General features: G+C 38.1%; 2 protein-coding genes and 1 long non-coding RNA gene across 8 annotated transcripts in view; 2 read left to right on the top strand and 1 right to left on the bottom strand.

Annotated features, from left to right (window-relative positions):
• The window catches only part of LOC144007958 (sodium bicarbonate cotransporter 3-like), a 36,480-nt gene extending 33,656 nt beyond the window's left edge, over window positions 1–2,824 (top strand). For all 5 annotated transcript variants that reach the window (XM_077507956.1, XM_077507955.1, XM_077507952.1 and 2 more), the window contains 2 exons: window positions 79–231; window positions 671–2,824. In XM_077507956.1, the coding sequence (XP_077364082.1) occupies window positions 79–160 (82 nt within the window). In that variant the 3' untranslated portion in view covers window positions 161–231; window positions 671–2,824. The remainder of the gene's footprint in view (window positions 1–78; window positions 232–670) is intronic.
• A 934-nt stretch (window positions 2,825–3,758) lies between these two features.
• LOC144007140 (uncharacterized) overlaps window positions 3,759–12,325 on the top strand; it is a 34,244-nt gene continuing 25,677 nt past the window's right edge. Inside the window, exons 1-2 of the long non-coding RNA XR_013280092.1 lie at window positions 3,759–3,909; window positions 5,274–5,570. This is a non-coding gene — a long non-coding RNA (uncharacterized LOC144007140). The remainder of the gene's footprint in view (window positions 3,910–5,273; window positions 5,571–12,325) is intronic.
• On the bottom strand, window positions 4,913–12,088 carry LOC144007139 (homocysteine-responsive endoplasmic reticulum-resident ubiquitin-like domain member 2 protein). Of its 2 annotated transcripts, none has more exons than XM_077506507.1 (9): window positions 12,004–12,088; window positions 11,401–11,623; window positions 10,744–10,821; window positions 9,830–9,931; window positions 9,571–9,692; window positions 8,287–8,400; window positions 7,911–8,201; window positions 6,635–6,743; window positions 4,913–5,561 (listed from the first exon to the last, which is right to left on the bottom strand). In XM_077506507.1, the coding sequence occupies exons 2-9, from the start codon at window positions 11,548–11,550 to the stop codon at window positions 5,379–5,381; spliced, it is 1,149 nt and encodes a 382-aa protein (XP_077362633.1). In that variant the 5' UTR covers window positions 11,551–11,623; window positions 12,004–12,088; the 3' UTR covers window positions 4,913–5,378. The 2 variants fall into 2 exon arrangements, with proteins under 2 accessions (XP_077362633.1, XP_077362634.1); XM_077506508.1 differs by lacking the exon at window positions 12,004–12,088 and adding an exon at window positions 11,761–11,996.

The following is a 12,325-nucleotide window of genomic DNA, read 5'->3' as shown; positions in this document are numbered from 1 at the left end:
TCTATTGTGTTATTGTTTTCTCAAATGCGAAATGCTATGTCGGTTGACAATTCAAGCACTTTGCCTCCGTGTTAACAGCCGGGAGATGGCGGCGTGCGTTCGGGTGGACGTCAGCCCGGACACGCCGGGAGAAAGTTCCACCACGGAGACCTTCTTGTGATGACGACTCCTCCCACGTCACACGACGACACGTGCGGCTTCACCTGCCAACTTATCTTCAGCGCACAGCAGGTGAGCTGGAGCGGGTCGCCACGTCGCCATGGCCACGTGCCACGAGGTGACTTTTTTTTTTTTTTTTTTTTTTTTTTTTTTTTTTTTTTTTTTTTTTTTTAAATAACCATTTGCACCTCTGATGCCAAAGGAACGGGCCTCACTGGTGGGGGATCTTTGACTGAGTGTTATTGTTTTAATTTCACTTTTATTCTCATTACCGTTTGAATCCGTCTCCACACTCTAAAAACAGTTGGGTCATAAATCTACCTGGGTCGATTTGACCCGACTTTGAGTCAAGACAACTCATAAATATTAGTCAGATCCTTTACTTGGGGTCAAAAAATATGGGTCGTTTTGTATACACAGAAATTTGGGTCAAATTGAGCCATAAAGTGGATCGGTCCATTTTTGATCCATAATTGTTTTCCTTCTGGCCCAACTGTTTTGTGTTTTGAAGGTGATATTAAGACGACGACACCAGCGCTATTCGAGTGGCGGCCATTCAGGAAATATCCATCAAAAATGGATCATGTCTCATAACTGGTGTGTCCAAAAAAAAAAGCAAAAGAGGAAATAATGATCCATAAGTCAACATCGTCGCAGGTCAAGCAATCGTCTTGTTGGGATTTTTCTCTTGGAAGAGAACAGTGCTGCTTACATTTCATTCATCGTTGTCATCAGAAATATCTTTTTATATATATATATATATATATATATATATATATATATATATATATATATATATATATATATATATATATGTATATGTAGATGAAATATGAACGCAGGTATATCTACTGTGATCTTTTAATTTGTAATGTTATGTAAAAAAAAAATTACTTCAGAGGCCATATGAAGTCTGTACTGTACAGTAAGCACTTTGCCAGCGTCATTTCTTACCCAATATGAATTATTATTGTTATTATTATTATTATTGTTATTATTAAATGTTGCAACTTCTCCCTGCAATTTGTATTGACTGAAATTTCAATTCCATTTCTCAGGAATCTTGTAAGGATTTCTGACTGCGATCACAAAATTTCCATCATCAGTATTCACGACCACAGCAGTTTTAATCCGTGATATGTATTTATGAATCATCATTTGGTCCTGCGCAGCTAATTATCATGTTCTACTTAACTGTGACGCTATCATGGATAAACAGAATAATAATAATAATAGCAGTAATAATAATCAAAAGGATCTGCCTAAGTACAGTGGAACTTTACTGTTTTTATACCCGCATATTTAGATTTCTGCAATGAGCAGCTTTAAATAAATAATGAATAATAATAAGAAGAAGAAAAGTTATCTTCTTGTTTTGATAGATTTTTTTTTTTTCTGAGTATGGAGTGGAATCTTGCATAAGCCATTTCGGCTTCATTCCCTCCTTGCACTGCTTTTAAATTGTGCTAAATAAAATAAAATAAAAAAATTGAATTGAATGAAATAATACACTAAATATTCTGTTGTCACTTTGAGGATTTTGTCTATGTCCCTGAACAGACCTCGTTGAAGCTGGTATTTCTTTTCCGAGCGGGATAAGGGACCAAGCCTGCCCCAAAAAAGCTTTAGAATGACCTGTCGGTACCACAAAATGGCGGCGCAGCGCTAAACGAATTTCCTTGGCACCAAGATGGCACCCAAGCACAAGTTTTATATGAGGTAGGACTGCTTTTCAGCAAGTAACGGAAGGTCGGCTCCCAATGGCAAATTGTTCCACTGTACTTTAGTCGCAGTTGTGTTTTGATGCCGACAACACACATTCGCACACAAAAACAACACCAGCCAAATGTTGTTGTTGTTGTTGTTGTTTTCGAGGGTAAAAAAAATCAAAGTGACCCCAGTTGCACCTATTTTTATACTGTCTCTATTACTTTATTGTGGTGGACAAAAAATGGTATTTTAGTGACATTTTATGCAAAGCAAATATTTCTACTGTAAATGTGACATTTATATTGTTCTACAAAGCTGTTCTAATTTTTTTGTCAAAGTGCAGTCCTGTTTTAGCAATAAATGTTCCATGATATCTAATATGGATCCGTATGACACTTAGCTAACATCCAGGTAAGGAATAATTCATCGTCGCTCTATCTGTGTGTAGCCGTTCGTGACTTTATGTGCCTTGTTCAGAGATCTTTTATGTGCAAGTGTGGTGTACTTGTGAATTCAGTGTTGCGAGCAGATACGCGCGACGGCATTACACCAAACGGACGTCGGTTTAGAGTGGACCATTTGTGAACTGGCGAGTAGTTAGTTGGGCCACGTCTGCATTCGAGTCGGCAAGTTCCGGACTTAGATCATCTCCCATTTGCAAAGTGAATTCATGGTTTCTACGCGCGTGCGAGGATGTCGTCGGCAAAACCAATTTTTGCCGGGTCCTGCCACAACATTTCGAAACTGGAAGCGAACGCTGCTCACTGGAGTTTGATAGGAAACAGACTTTGTCGAATCTCGATTTGTACGAGCCTACCAAAAAAGAACTCCAGAAGACAGAAACAAAAGCAAATGTGCGTTCAAGTGAAATGAACTGTATCTTGTTGTTCGCAAGAATGTTGACTTCTGTATGTCAAGGTGGAAAGCAATAAACGTAATAAATATAATCATCTCACGTTCCTCTCTTCATTCCGTGTACTCATTACTGCATTACAAATAAACAATATCAGATATAATATACATACTGTACAGGATTTTGATGTCCATGTTTGAATTTGATTCATTTTCAGCCCTAATTCTGATATATTGCTGTAAATATGGTGTTTAAAGTCTTAGAGTGAAAGTTAAGACATGTTGAATGGGTATTTTCGGGAAAAGAACAATGAATGGGGAATTTCAGTTTTGAGGCGACAATGGATTTCCAGCTAGAAAATCCACATTCGGCCATAACTGGCCATATGACAAATAAATATCTTGATAATAAATAACTAAATAAATTACAACCGGTAAATAAATAAATGACTAAATAAAAAGATAAATGACTAAAATAAAGAAATGAATAAATAAATAAATAAATGACTAAAAGTGAAAATAAAAACGGATTTATTTCTATTTCTATTTATTTTTTTACATCTAATTTTCGAAATATTTTTTTTATATATATATTTTTTCCACGTTTAGTCATTTATTTATTTATTAGGCATGTATTTATTTTGAATTTTGGCAGTTTTGGGCCTCCATAGTCGAGGACTTTTTATAGTGGAGCAAAAAGCTGATTGGTTCAAATTGGCTCACATAATTTCCTCATTATGTCAACAGGATTGCGACGCTCTATGACTGATTTCTAGTTTGAGCTGAGTCGACTGGCGAAATGTTTGAACAGCCCCTTTTGGCATGATGTGTGAGAGGGATACCGAACCGAAATCATGCACGGCAGACATAATAAAACGATTAAAAAAAAAAAAAAAAATACTAATAAACAATGTTTACTTCATTTTCCAATCTACTCTGCAAAATGCTTTAATTGCATGCGCATGCGCACGTTAAAACCCCGTGGTATTATGGGAGGGGGGGGGGGGGGGGGGTTAGCATTTAGCCTACAAGTGCATTGGAACGAGTTTACCTGTCATAAATGTTTGCTCGACATTGGCACATTTGGCAGTTCAGGTGCACACCTGCGTTCAAACGGACCTATTGAACAAATGGCGCACAAAATCACATTTGCTCACCAGTTCTAAAGGAAAACTCACATAAAGTTGGGTAAGTGTTGCCTTGGTCTAATGTGAAAATGTGAATATTGCATGAAGACGGCTGTTTAAACTGCAATTCTAATGCTGCATTCGAGGATGGTGGGAAATATCCCAATTGAAACTTCCCAGTTCCGCCCTCAAAGCGTTCGATAGTGAGAAATTTATTATTTTGGTCCTCAAAACTCAATTTGACCTCCAGAAGACTTAACTTTTTTTTGCAAATTTGCTTCATTTATTGTTTTAATCTTATTTCATAAGCATTCCATCTACCGTATAATTTCATGCGGGGATATAGCGGCGAGACTGTTACGTACGTTGCGTTACATGAAGTTATGGTGAATATTTATGAATGAAGAAAGCTATCTAGTTTTATACTCGAGTTAATTGTGTTTTGCCATTCAGAGTGACGTCACATCGTAGTCAGCAGGCGAAGTCGTGTTTTTCCGACTTCGCGAGTGGCATTTCCGAGTTCAAGGGGGCGTTCCCGGACGCACTTCCTCGTTTGAATTCGGATATTTCCGACCATCTTCGAATGCAGCATAATTCCACCAGAAAATAATTGGTCTTTTCAAACACCTGCTGTATGTTTTGCCGTTAAATTCGTTGTTTGAGGACAAGTGCAATAATAAATAGTGCTAACTATTCAACAGTTGGACGTTGACGCTTAAAGGTAATATTATTCTCACTTGCAATATGGTTATAGTGCGTTTTGTTGTTTTGTTTTGTTTTTTAAACCAAATATACCGAACATTTTGTTGGCAGTGTCACTAGTGCGTTAAAACTAGCTCAAAACCAAAGTGGATGATATTATTTTAAATTAAGTCGCTCACACATTCATTGTCATCAACCACTCAAATGTTTGTGTAAATTATTATTTTTTACTTCCAAAATGTCACCAGGAAGGACCAAGACAATCTTGAATCTCTCATTATTTGTGATCATGTTGCTCTGAGGGAGGGAAAAAAAAAAGAAAAAAAAAGAGACACACACAGTACAAGACATTGATAAACCAATCAGTTACCTATTACTGTATTCCATTTTAAATATGCAACAACAACAGCAGCAGCCGCCATTTTATCCACAAAGTCTGCACTGTGTTGCAACAAGCAGTTTGACAACATCCCTTTTTATATTCCAATCAATTCTTCCACCCAGCCTGACAGAACATGACACGTCCACCATCACTCTATTGACACAGCACAATTTAAAAAACAAAAACAAAAAACAAGTAATCGCTTTACCATGTGTAGTTATATTAGTGTTAAGCATCGTGTCCGCTGATCCTTTTTAATACATTAGCGACAACGCGTTGATCAGCCTACGCTATAACATGGCACCACAATCAAACTTTTGATTCAAACGTCCATTCTCCAGTCGACGACGCCGAATGAAAACGAGCGGAGCGGATCGCCGCTCGAGCCCAAGTCACCGGCGGCTGAAACGAAGACCGGGACGCAGCAGCTCGAGACTTTTCGGCCCTCAGTTGGCGGCGTTGGGCGGTCCCTCGGGAATGAGCGACATGAAGAAGGTGATGACGAAGGACCACATGGAGGACAGGACGCCCGTTTGGGGGGTGGCGAGGTTGGGGTCCTCGGGGCCCTCCTCGCCGCTTTCCCCGCCGTCGTCGTCGTCGTCGTCCGAGCTGTCGTCTGCTACGTGTTCCTGCGGAAGGTGAGTAAGGATGGAACCGTTTTGGAAACATTCCTCTTCATACATCACACTAATGAATTGAATACAATCATCCAGATTTCCGAGTCATGAAATGGATTTTGCTAAAATGGTGGCATTAAAAAGCATTCAATGGCCAGATGCATTATAAATGGAAATACGTTCTCGCTTTATTTTGCATACCTTGTGCAAAGGAGTCACTATAATAATACAATTTTGCAATAATATGTCATTTATTTGTAGGGAACAAAATGGCCTGGATTTGCTCTTAAATTGACATGAAAAACCATCACCAATGTCCAAAATGAAACACTAATGCCACATTGTGGCCAAAAACGCAACACAAATATGTGATTCTTTTTTTTTCCCCACACTCCTTTCACTGTTTAGTATCTTTTAAACTTCAAATAACGTTATGAATTACTATAAAATTATGTATCAATGAACGAAAACACAGTCAAATTTGTATTAGGAAGCCATATTTGTCCACTCATGTTAAGAGTATAAAAAGCTTGAAAAATATGACATTTAGAACATACTGTGTGATTAGTTATGAGTGAACTATGGAAATACTATGATTAATTACAATTAAAAATTGTAATCAACTGACACCCCCTAGTATATAAACAGTATGTGTATGTATATATGTGTGTACCCTAGTGTACTATATGCAGTATGATATGGACATTAAATTAGTTCAATTGCATTCAATTAGATTTGCTGATCATCCAGAAACCCTGATCATGAATCATGATGTGTGGTTTGGTGGTTTATTCACGTTATTTCTTGGCTGGGGCCCTACCAGGGCTCCCTCTAGTGGTGTGCGAGAGAATCACTGAATTAAATGTTGAAACGTCAATACATTCATTTACTGCCACTAATATCAGTTAACATGAAATAACAGTTTTCAGTGAATTCAGTTAAGACATCACATCATGGGATTAGTTTAATAAAAAAAAAAAAAAAAAAATGTCTTTCTGTACGATGATATGCACTTGCAATGTGGTCGAGAACTGTTAAGTGCTTGACAACATGACTGATGAGCGCGTGCGCGCGCACGCACATACCATTCCATGGAGGTCATTGTTTTGTAGCTCGGCCTCCATCTCTTCCTGATTTTCTCCAGGAAGCTGCAGTTCGTTTTCCAGGTTGAAGGGAAACCAGCCGGCCTGGTGACTGTATAAAACAAAAATGAACATTTGACACTTGTAAATGACATTTTGAAAATTGCAATAAGATGCATAGCACGCACCGCTTGGTCAAAAAAAAATAAAGTCCCCAATTGGATTCGGATTGGACTTGCAAGAGTCCATTGGTTAATTAGATAACCTCTGCATCAGGCTTTATTATTTTTTTTAATTAAAATAAAAAAAAAAAAATATATATATATATATATTTTATTTGTAATTAAAGAAAACAAAAATGAAATGTAAAAAAATAATTAAAAATACTTTTTTTTAAAATAAATATATATTTAAAAAAAATAATTAACATACAAATTTAAATGAATATGTAAATATGTATTTTATATAGCATCTAGTGTTTAATAAGTTAACTAATAGAAGTCAATGAACTGTCCTTCATGTTAATTCATGATTCAGTTGCCTTTATTTTCGCTTAAGCCTAACCAATAACTTTTTTTTTTCCCCATTTTTATTTCATATTAATTTATTGCCTGTGTTTTAAAAGCAATAAAAAAATAATTTTTAAAAACGTGAAGGACCATGCAAAAATAATAGCATATAGCAATCGCAATGGGATATTCAAATTATTTTTCAAAATCATCAGCTCTACCCCAACAATAAAAAATTTGCGTACTTTAATTTAAATAAAAACAGGCGATAAAGCAAAAAGTAATTTTTTTTCAGGAATTTGGGGGTCGCCAACAGCTCTAAAAATAGACCCGCCCCTTTTCGAGCCCAGCAGCAGTACCACATGACCAAATTGTGATCCAAAACGGCAAACTGTAGTAAGATGATATTGAAAAAGGTGGAGCAAATAATCATGATTGACGTATTATTGTTTTGATAAAATATTTATGAAATCGGATATTTATCTTCTCCCCAGATTGGCCCTTTTTCATGTCATAAGCTCAGGGGCGCTAATTAGCGAACCGTCAGGCTTACCCCTGTTGGTCGTCGTTATTTTTCGCGTTTCTCGAACGGGTTGCGACTGTGATGACAAATTTCTTGCGCGTTTGACATACTTGGCCAAGAAATCTGATTCTGATCAAGGAAAGCGACGTAACCGTTAGCGCCGGGACGCCGAAGTCAAACAAAAATGGCCGCTCAAAAATGGAGGACAGAGCACAAATGGTTTTGCTAGGTGAGGATGACGACTCACAGGTAAAGCACCAACATGGCCGTCATCACCATGAGAAAGCGACTGAAGGACGAGTAGAAGTAGACGATGCTCAGCAAGACGGCGGCCCGGGAAAACGTGTACACCCAGTCCAGCCAATCCCGGTTGAGATCCTCCTCGTTCAGGACCTCCCCCCCTTGGGCGTTCATTTCCACTTCGGGGTTGCCGCGGCGGTCCGCCCGCGGACGCTGGCTCGGGGGGTCCGCCCGGGGGAGGGGCGGAGTCCTGGGCGGGCCGTCGGCGAGGTGTCGCGAGGAGGCCGCCAGTAAGTGACTGTCGATGGGGGATGACGGAAGACAAGTGGAGGATTTTCAAGATGGCGTTTAACAAATGTGAGGAGTGATAAGAAGCGGCTTACTATTGCGCGTAGTATTGTCGGGCGTACAGCTGCTGCCACCACATGAGCGTGGTGGGGTTGTAGTAGGCGGTCACGTTTGCGGGAGGGCTGGACATCGCAGAGAAATGACTCCAGCTGCAAACCAGAGCACAACGTTAACATTCGGCTGCTCGTACATGAAAAACTTGACACACGCTTTTTTTTTCGGTCTTTGCGCGGCCGTATCTCTCGAACCGTACGTCCGACCGGGGACATAACGGGCATCCGTGGATTCGTCTCGACCAGACCGTTCCAACGGCGCCCGTCCCGTCGTTCCATAACATTGCATTCCGGAGAGAGAAAATATATTCCGTGCTGTATAATAATTCAATTACAAAACGTATACTTTTCATGAAAAAAACAAAAAGCATTCATAATAAACTAAAAATTATACCAAAACATACTAAATGAAAAAATACATACTGTGCTGTACAGGGTTATTAGTTTTGGAATTTTTCATTTTATTTTATTTATTTATTTTTTTAAATAATTTTAATAGTTTTAATTAGGTTTCAGGGTGGTTTTGTTAGTTTTTATTCGTTTAAATTGTTTATTAAATGCTGTTTTGGTATTAGTTTTAGTTTTTTTAATAATAGTTTTAGTGTTTTTGTTTTTTTAGTTTTTTTTATAATATTCAAAAACCACCATGCGAGCGACGTCATCTTTTGGTGCTTTTCTATTGGCTGCAGCTAGTTGACGTCACTTCTGTGTGACACATTTTTCTATCGTCCTTAGTCTGATTAATATAAAAAATAAATCTACTTGAAACATTATTGAAAATCATTCCCAAAGGCTCATGCATTAAATTAATTACCAAAGACGAAAACAAAGGATATTTTTGCTAGTTATAGTTTTAGTTAGTTTTGTAAACTTAAAATGTTTTTTTTAGTTAGTTTTTTTTTTTAAGCTTTTTCGTTTTTATTTTATTTTGTTAACAAAATTGTTTTTTTTTTTTATTTTAGTTTTAGTTCTTCTGTTAGTTTTAGTTAACTAAAATAACCTTGGTGCTGTATAATAAGTAAATAAACAGAAAACATACTTTTAATGGAAAAAAAATGAATATAAATAGAAAAAAAGAACATATGATGAATGAAAAAGCATTTATCATAAAGTAAAAATCATACCAAAATGAAAAAAAACATAATAAAAAAAAAAAGATATAATGCTTTGTTTTTCAATTAATTGCATTTTCGCGGGTAGTTTTTGGAACGTAACACCCACGATAAATGAGGGAACACTTTATCAAACCAAATCTGCAGAAATGACCTGTGCAGGAATTGTTGCTGCAGCTGCTCGTACGAGAAGGCTCGTTGTCTGAGTCGGTCTCTGCTCTCCTCTGATTGGCTGTGTTGACCAGGAAGTAAGGAAGGACCGGCGGTTTGCGTGACCTGCCAACCAGAACGTCCAATTACGGTTCAACGGGGCTTTGATCCGAGCGCCTCTCGGGGGGGACGCGAAGGCGGATGACGAAACTCGCTGTCGCCGATGATGAAATATGAGAAAGAGGAGTCGCGCTTGGCCTCACCGCGGGTTCAGTCGGGCTCTCGCGGGGCTTGCGGGCGGGGCTCGGGGAGCTGGGAGGCGTCGGCGAGGGGCAGACCAGATGGAGCATGTGATACTCGTCTTGCTGGAAAAACCGTTACAACTCGTTCAGTCTTTTCAGAAACATTAACTACTCGTTATTTTTGATATGATTCAGTTATTGGTTTGGTCCGTCACATGTCAGCAAGTTGGCCCAAAAAATGTTGATCACTGTTTGCAAATGTCTTATTTTGAAAAACCACAAAGATAATCAGACTTTCAGACTACAGAAATCTGTGAATATTTACTCTTGCGATGATTAATCTATTAAAAAAATATATATACTTTTACTATCAATCAATTAATTGTTCCACTTCTACTTGACTAAGTTGAATTTATTTTATGACCACAGATGCAACAAATCAACTTTGGAAAATAATGATGAACATTTTATTTTCAGATTTTCTGAAAAGTTATGAACAAAGCCAGTGAACTGAAAATTGGGCTTTTTTTTTTTTCTTGACTATCATTTTGAAATACAGGTGGAAATAAATCTAATATACATAATAAATGTATAAAATAAAGATATTTTGATCTATACCGTGCAGCTATTGCTATTTGCTAGCTAGCTAGCTAGCCCACATCTGGCTAACTTCGACACTTGTTATCAAATAGGGTGTTTTAAAAGTTTCCATTACGTTAAGGTGTTGACATAAATACATTTGTATGACCGTGTACGTAAACAAAATATATATCAGCCATCCGTTACACCTTCCTGATTAGACGATAACAGAGTGCAGTGGTAAACTTTATCCCAGTCATGTATTATATTTTTGGTTTGCTTTAAGGTTCCACTGTAAAAAAAAAAAAAAAAAAATAGAAGGCTGGATTTAAGGGGAGTAGGAAAGTTAACTGTACCTTTCGAAGCACATCTTTTAAAGTAAAGTGATCCAAAAGTAGCTTGCCAGAGTACACCAGTCTCTGGTCTTTGGAGCTCTAAAAAGAGAAAAAGAAAGAAAAGAAAATTAGAAAGAGGTCAGAGGAATTAACCAGTTTTCGCTTTTCTTGTTCCAACTATATAAATATTCTTTTCTCGGTTTGACAGCTGAATTTAAAGTTGAAAAAAAGAAGCCTTTTTTTTTTTTTTTTTGTATGTGAATGCCATCCATCCATGCTTTTTCTACACCGCTTGTCCGCATTAGTCACGGGTGAGCTGCAAACTATCTCACCCAGCTCACTCAGAGGCGAGGCATCCATTTTCTGTACTTCTCTTCCTCATTAGAGTCGCATCGTGTCTAGTATCACGTTGCCTTGTAAATCTCAATGGAGAAGCGCGTTCCGGAAGGTCAACCACACCACTAACAATCTAATCTCTTCACTCGACTCGAGGATTTAAACTGCACCAAAATAGCGCGTACATACTTGCTTGACCTCATGACCTTGCTTGACCTCATGACCATGAATGATCGCTTTTAGATTTGTTTTTACAAATCTTAAAAAAAAAAAGAAAAGAAAAAAAAAGCATATTGCAACATATTACGACCGGTGTGTCAGAGTTGACGTGAACTCACTCACCGGTTTGCTCGGGTACACATCTGACAAATGGGCTTTGAGTTTCTCCACAGTCCAGTTCTGGCAGCAATTGATCGTCTGGTCGTCATATTTCTGGTTAGGCGCCCTGATGACGAGTGTCACCGGACCGTCCATTACGCCTTGAGACATCATTCTCAAACATTTGTCTTGAAATGGCAGAACGTGCGAGGAAAACACCAGACGTTACGTCCAGTTCATCTCTCGGCTGTATGAAGAAGATGACAATATTTTTTGAAGCGAGGGGCTCGTTTTACGCACAGCGGTCGTTAGCATGCTGAAAGACTTCGACATTTCATAACATTCCATTGTGACAGTGTGGTAAAAAAAAAAAAAAAAAAGCACCTCGGTGTGTTCCGAATCCGGTCAATCCATCGTAATAATTCAACAATTGCCCTGGTTGGGGACTTCGGTGGACTGTTGACGCAACCAGCTGAGCTAACATTAGCCCCGCCACATTTTAAGCGTCTTGGTGGGTTCGATCGCGTTAAGCAACGGTGGGAAAACTTACCAGACGCGTCTCAAAAGCTAAATGAAATGATAACAAAATGGGTGGCTAGATGTAAAATAAGGATAAATCGTGTTTACCTTTCGTGTTTACTCCTACCCGGCCGAGCCCAGCTGTATTCTTACTCGTCTGCTACGAGAACGTGAACTTAAGGTACAATAGCGCCCTCCAGTGTTCATGATACGAACTGCCACTGACCCCCCGCTAATATTCTTGCTTTATTTTTCTATTTTTTGATAACCATTTACTCTCTGTAACTTTGTTTAAATGTGAAACGTGCATAAATAAAGTCAGGCAAGGATGATATATTGATTGTCTAGTTTGTGATTTTGGGGAAGGCAGGAAAATGATATATAAATACATATATTATTTTATTTTATTTTTTTAAATGTAATTTTAAAA

This window comes from Festucalex cinctus, chromosome 19 (genome assembly GCF_051991245.1).
Source record: "Festucalex cinctus isolate MCC-2025b chromosome 19, RoL_Fcin_1.0, whole genome shotgun sequence".
NCBI lineage: Eukaryota > Metazoa > Chordata > Actinopteri > Syngnathiformes > Syngnathidae > Festucalex > Festucalex cinctus.
Note: the sequence above shows the minus strand (reverse complement) of the source record. Positions and strands in the feature narration are given on the sequence as shown.

Excerpts from the sequence above, each read along its gene's own strand:
- LOC144007139 (XM_077506507.1), bottom strand. The coding sequence starts at position 11,550 with ATGATGTCTCAAGGCGTAATGGACGGTCCGGTGACACTCGTCATCAGG. Across the intron at positions 10,822-11,400 it reads ATGTGTACCCGAGCAAACCG|AGCTCCAAAGACCAGAGACT; the intron begins GTGAGTGAGTTC and ends TTCTCTTTTTAG. Across the intron at positions 8,401-9,570 it reads CAGCAACAATTCCTGCACAG|CTGGAGTCATTTCTCTGCGA; the intron begins GTCATTTCTGCA and ends TCTGGTTTGCAG.